The sequence below is a fragment of the Pantherophis guttatus genome, chromosome 3 (genome assembly GCF_059756535.1).
Source record: "Pantherophis guttatus breed Tessera chromosome 3, ASM5975653v1, whole genome shotgun sequence".
Taxonomy (NCBI): Eukaryota; Metazoa; Chordata; class Lepidosauria; order Squamata; family Colubridae; genus Pantherophis; species Pantherophis guttatus.
In genome coordinates, this window is record NC_142065.1 from 15,332,817 (window position 1) to 15,338,816 (window position 6,000).

The window sequence follows — 6,000 nt, forward strand, 5'->3', positions numbered from 1 at the left end:
CCCCTCTGCCAAGTAAATGGCAGGGTGTACTAAGAGATTCTAGCAGAGGAGAAATCTGAACTAGGGAATCGGGTACCTCATTTTCCCAGCTGCCCCATATATAAACATGCAGAATTGTAGTGTGGCTACTATAGCAGGTAACTCTGAGCCTCAAAGGACACATTGGAACAGCTTCTGATTGATTTCGGCCTGATTTCTCAATATCTGAATCCTGGTATGGTTCAATTTATCTAATCTGTGTTGATGAGATGCCAGTTTGGTCTGATGGTTAAGGCACCAGGCTAGAAACCAAAAGACCATGAGCCTTAGATATAAAATCACCTGGGTATCTTTGGGCCAATCACACTTTGTCACTTTACAAGGTTGTTGTGGGGAAAATAGGAGGAGGAAGGAGTATTAGATATATTCACTGCCTTGAGCTATTTATAAAAATAATAAAGGCAGGATATAAATAAGTAAAGTAAAATTAGGCTGGGGCCAAACAGCTCCCCTAAGTTATGGATTAAACTGTACAGTTTCCACCAAACACTGAAGAATATGTGCATAGCATAACTGTAGTGCAGAAACCACACCCTGGCTCTTATCCCCTAATGTATCTTAGAATGCACCAACAGCTGCATTCACATGTGATTAACCTGGTTACTAAAGTAAACCCGTTATCTGAGTTTGCCTACACCTTCGAAACAAACTAAGCAAATGGCTGAATTTGCAGAACACCCTAAGCTATTTTTTTTTTTTACAAAAAAACCCACACCTAATAAGAATTAAAACTAATGAATTTAGCACTTCAGGCAAATATTACTGCTATTTGGCTAACTGATTTCATTAACCATGTTGTATATTTCTAACCAATGAGTAAAGAATGTATTGCCATTGGGAATTCAGTACCACATGTTATGCAAGGTAGCCATGGATGATGCTGCAGCCAGTCCTGGCTTACACAAGACTTACACAAGACTCATATTTGCAAATTGCTGGCATTGTTACATTTTTAAAAGTAGATGCTAAAATGCAGTTAGTGAAAAGGTCTTACAAGCAAGACTAGTCATTTAAAGAGAAAAGCAGGCTGTATTAATGTATTTTATTAATTTATTTATTACTTATAATATATTTTATTTATTACTTACTTTTAAGTAAGTATTAATTTAATTTAAAGTATTAAATTTATTGGCTGCCCAATTCCAGTGGAATCTGGGCACAGAGGACTGGAAAGAACATAAAAGAGCTAAAAACATTAAATAAAGTACACAGACCATCCTAAATAATCTAGTAAACAGTACAGCAGACCTTCCTCCGTACTTTATTTATCCTTTCATAGTTGAGGTGAGAGCCCAGGACAAGTCCAGCAACAACAGAGCATCTGGTGCCACCATTCCCCCAGGATGATGAGGGGAAAGAAGTACAAGGAAGACCTATTAAGGTCAGAGGCCTCTTCACCACCACCTTCTGTGCAGGATGGCCAAAAGGGCAGAGATGGGAGAGAGATATCATTAAGATACTTTGTCATAAATGTCCACTGATTGCTAAGCGCCCAAATTTTGATCATGTGAGATAATGCAATGGTGGTAAGTGAGAGGACCGGTCATATGTCCATTTTTTCAGCACTATCCTAACTTTGGACAGTCGTTGAACAAATGATTATTTTCTGCTGCCTGGAATGAGAGTCCAATGATGGCCTCTGTGGGACGCTCTCTGGGTCTGGATCCCAGGGAGCCCCTTTGGTTCTCTGAGGAACTCAGAAATGAAACATCAGAAATGCTGCTGGACAACAAAGACCACTGAACATGGGTCAAATTTTTTATTGCTATTTTCCACATGGGGATAAAGGCAGCAAAATATATTTTACTATTCTATCATCTCCTCAGATAGCCAGCCAGTAGCCCTAAATAGAGCAGGAGAGGTCTGTAGGGGTATTGTGAAGAATATTCTAGGCATCTATCAAATAGGGTTGTTTCTCTTTTATTTGGGGAGGGATGGGGGTGCCATCAGGTCAGCAAAGCCAAGTTAGACACACCAAGCCTCAAAGATTCACCCTCACTAGACTAGGATCACTGGACTCATTTGATTACCAAATTTCATCAATATATTTGGGATGCCTCCTTGAGCCTCTATAGAAAAGGTGGAGCATAAACCCAATAAATAGCAATAAGCTTCTATTAAGCCCAATCCTTTTCATACAATATTAACCAATTCCACTTCTCCAGAAAGTATTTCTCTTCCAGCATCTGGAATTTAGGAATATACTTCCCTTGAAAACAGAAACTTACATAAGTGGTTTTATCCTCTTAGACACAACACTTCACATGCTGAAATGAGGCAGAATTAATTTCTATCTGAGGAAAAGAAAGCACCCCAGATCCTTTTTCCCACTTGAAATGCCAACCTATCCCTTTACCCCAGCTCCCTATAGAGGCACTATGCCCCCCACTCACTCTGGGGTGTTGATCCAGATGATATCCAGGTGGCAGTAGTAAACACACTCTTTATCTTTGTAGGTGTAGCAAGTACAGCGTTTGGCTCTGTGGTGGACCTCCCCCAGGTCAGTCACGTTGTCCAGTTTGGAGCTGGTAGCTGAATTCAGCCTTCCGGGTTCTGTGCTGGTTTCTTTTCTGACTCTCTCTGAGAGCCCCAGAAATCTCAACCCTGTGCTATTACTCCTGCTCACACTGGGAAGCAACAGGGGATGAGAGGTGGGTAGCGAGAAACCTGCAAATTGTGGAGGGGGGAAGTGGGGGTGGGGAAAAAGAGGCCAAATTAGATAGAAACTGTTCCTAGCAAAGCAGTCGAGTCCTGCAACAAAACTCCCAGTGCCACATCTTGAAAGTAAGTGGTGTCAGGTTTGGATTTCTTTTTCTCAACTTCTAGAATTACAACTGTGACAAATCACCAGGCAACATTTAAACAGAAACTACTCAGATGCCCCCCACCTCAAGTTCACGGTAATGAATGAAAGCTGGGGAAGAGATCAAGAAAGATAAATGCAGAACAGAAAGTTAATCATAATGCAGCACTAAAAAAATATCAGCATGGCTAATAAAACAGTACTATTGGGATAAACGTAACAAAACTGGTTTTTCCAAAACTTTTAGCATATATAACAAAATGTAGATTAGTAAGGGGAGAGAAACCCTAGTTTGTAACAATTTACACACTAGAAAGAGAACGGCATCAAATGTGTTTGTTACTGTCAGGCAGGTGGTCTGTAATTTGAAGAGCCATTTGCAATTTGCAAAGATTTATGTAAAGGCTGCTTCAACTATAGTAATGGAGCTCAAAGAGGTAGCTGAAGAGAAAACATCTTGAAACCCCAGCATTTTAAGCATTCTCTAAAAGGGTGGATTTCAAATGAGATCAAAGCCAGCCTGGTTCCACAAAAGCATAATCCTAAATTTCAAAAAGCAGCTAAGAGGCTTCTGAACACAATTCAACAGGCTCTTGAGAACTCCAACCCAGAATCCTGGAAGCAATTTTTTCATTCAAACAAACTCAGCTAGAAATGTTAGTATTTTGTTTTTCCATCTTGAAAGCACTCTAGATAGATACTGTCACAACAAGCCTGCAAGGCCTGCCAGGGCTCTCACCTCCAAATTCCACCCAAGACTGTTTTTATCATCTCTGGGCTACTGGCTAGTTCTTATTTTAGGATTTTCAGGTGCCAGTTTCAGAGTCTGCCTCTCCACCATCACAACTCCTAACAAAAGAAATTGTATTCTCTTTTCTTCAGAACCAAATGCACACGATTTGGCCACTACATATAATATCAGCAACATAACACCTTATAAAGAAGGGATCTCTTTTGATAGAAAGAGGTATTATAGAATCATAGGGCTGGAAGGGACCTCGTAGGTCTTCTAGTCCAACTCCCTTGCTCAAGGCAGAACACCTTTTGTTTCGTTCCATAGGTCAAGAGAAAAATATATTTTCTCTTGATGTGCAGAACAAAAAAAAATATTTCTGGATATTTTCTTTGGACTAGCATTAGTGGTTGGGGATAAAAGATAATCTTAACAAAATTGGCTAACTAAAAAGCTTTCAAAAATTTAACGGATAGCTTTAGAAGTGTGATTTCGGAAGTTAAAACTCTCTGTCCGATGTAGCATCTTGCCTTTTTATATGCTTCAAAAACATTAAAATTGTTATAATTATGTAATTGTTTTTTAAAGAAGTGTATTGCTTTCCTGATTTATTCGAGATGCCTCGATTTCTCCGAGGCTCGAACCAACTTTATTTACGAAGCAATTCACGTCTGAATTGTCCTACGATTGCATTCTGATGCCCATTTTCCAGGCAGTAACAGCAAGCCCGTATTCGGGACAACCAAATTCCAAGCCAACTTGCCTAGGCCCGCGGTGAAAAAGCACCCTTTCTTTCGCGCGGCTAACGGAAAGCCGCTGTCAAGAAACGGATCAGAAATCATCAGTCGAAATAGGCATCTCTTCTTTCTCACACGCAATTTTTTATTTATTAGGTTAGTTATTTTTTCCTTGCATTTTACCTGCGCTCGAGAGAAATGTAAGTCCAACCAGTATCAAGAATCCCCGCTCCATGAAATCCAGATTGCAAGCTTCTCAACTTGCCGCAAATTCCGAGAGCAAGAGAAACGCGGTCAAAAATAAATAAATCACAAATCGAAATCCGGTTAATATTTGCAGCGCGTCAAATTTCTCCTGGCTGACTTGCCGTTGCCACGCGCGCCCAGGTTTTCTCAGCACCTGGAGTCTCGAAACGCCCGGGGCGCCTTCCTTCCACCTTCCTCTTTTTTGTAAGCTAGTCCCAAAGAGGCAAACGGGACAAAGCCACCTCTCGCTCCATAGCTCGCCTGCTCTTTTCTCGCTCCTTTCCCTCTTCCTCGGCAGCCTTCAATCCGATCCTAAACTGGACTCTTGTTTTTCCAGGCAAATAAAATAAAAAGAGCGCATTAGACGCCGTCGAGCAAAGAGCCGTTTCCAAGCGAGATCGCCTGGCTGCTATCGCTTCGTCTGTCCAGGCTGTCGCATTGTGCTTCTCCGGCACTTCACCCACACGAGACGCCGAGGCAAGACAAGCCGGCACGCGCTGCTCCCACGCCGAGACCGCCAGACCAGCCAACTGCAGCCGAAAGCGAGAGTCTGCGCGGCGAGTGCAACGCCGCACTTCAAGGGAGCGCTTCGCTCTGCTGTGGGCGGGGCGGGGAACCCCGGGAGAGGATGGGGCGCGGCTCCCCCAGAGGTCCTGGTGCTGGTTGCTTATGCCTTAGGCCGGTTTTACGTGCTGAGGTCCGTCAAGGTTGAGAGAGTCCCTTGGCGAGGACTCAAGGGCTACCCACCCATGAGAAAGACTAGAATGAGTTTCTGTAAAAGGATTTGTCCAAAGACTTCAGTGGAAAACATCGGAGCTGCCCGGCTCAGCTATAGGCAAATATAGGTTGCGTTTACGACATCGAACAGGGCCATCGTTTGATTTGACTAAGCTAAGCCAAGCCATGGTTTTGTGAACTTAACAGTGATTGGCTGAGTTCACAAAACTAGCAAAATTGTAAACTACATAGAAATATGTAGCGCCCCCACCACCACCCAACCCATGCAAAGGATTGCCCACCCCTTCCTTAAATGATAGCTCACAAACCACAACTAGATTCATACAGGGTGCTAAATCAAAATTACACCAGATGTGCATTGCATGCATTTAGTTATTATGGCTCAGTCAAGCTATAGTTAAAACAAGCCAGATAAAGCTTCGTTTCAATGAAGCATCTCTGATATAGGTAGGCTTAATTAAGGATATGCATCCAGGATATCTCAGTGTTTCACCATCCCCACCCTGTTGAAAAAACTCACTAAGTATGCTTTCTCCATGGTTGGGGTCACACACATGCTAAACAAGGATTTGTATAAAGTTAGTCTGCTAAATCAACACAATTCACACAAAATGCTAAGCCAAAGCAACCAACCATATGTTGGTACACTTGTGTGAATTTAGCCATCATCTTCCTTATCAGTAAGGCTGAAAAAGGGGTACCCA

General features: G+C 42.2%; 1 protein-coding gene across 4 annotated transcripts in view; it reads right to left on the reverse strand.

Annotated features, from left to right (window-relative positions):
• Positions 1-5,437, reverse strand: part of EDN3 (endothelin 3) — a 43,276-nt gene extending 37,839 nt beyond the window's left edge. For 2 of the 4 annotated variants that reach the window (XM_087889050.1, XM_087889049.1), the window contains exons 1-2: positions 4,496-5,159; positions 2,433-2,706 (exon numbers count right to left, since the gene is read on the reverse strand). In XM_087889050.1, coding sequence (XP_087745176.1) covers positions 2,433-2,706; positions 4,496-4,547 — 326 coding nt within the window. In that variant the 5' untranslated portion in view covers positions 4,548-5,159. Of the gene's footprint in view, positions 1-2,432; positions 2,707-4,495 lie in introns of all 4 variants that reach the window. The other 2 variants (XM_034433122.3, XM_087889051.1) reach the window with 2 other exon arrangements.
• Positions 5,438-6,000: the final 563 nt, after the last annotated feature.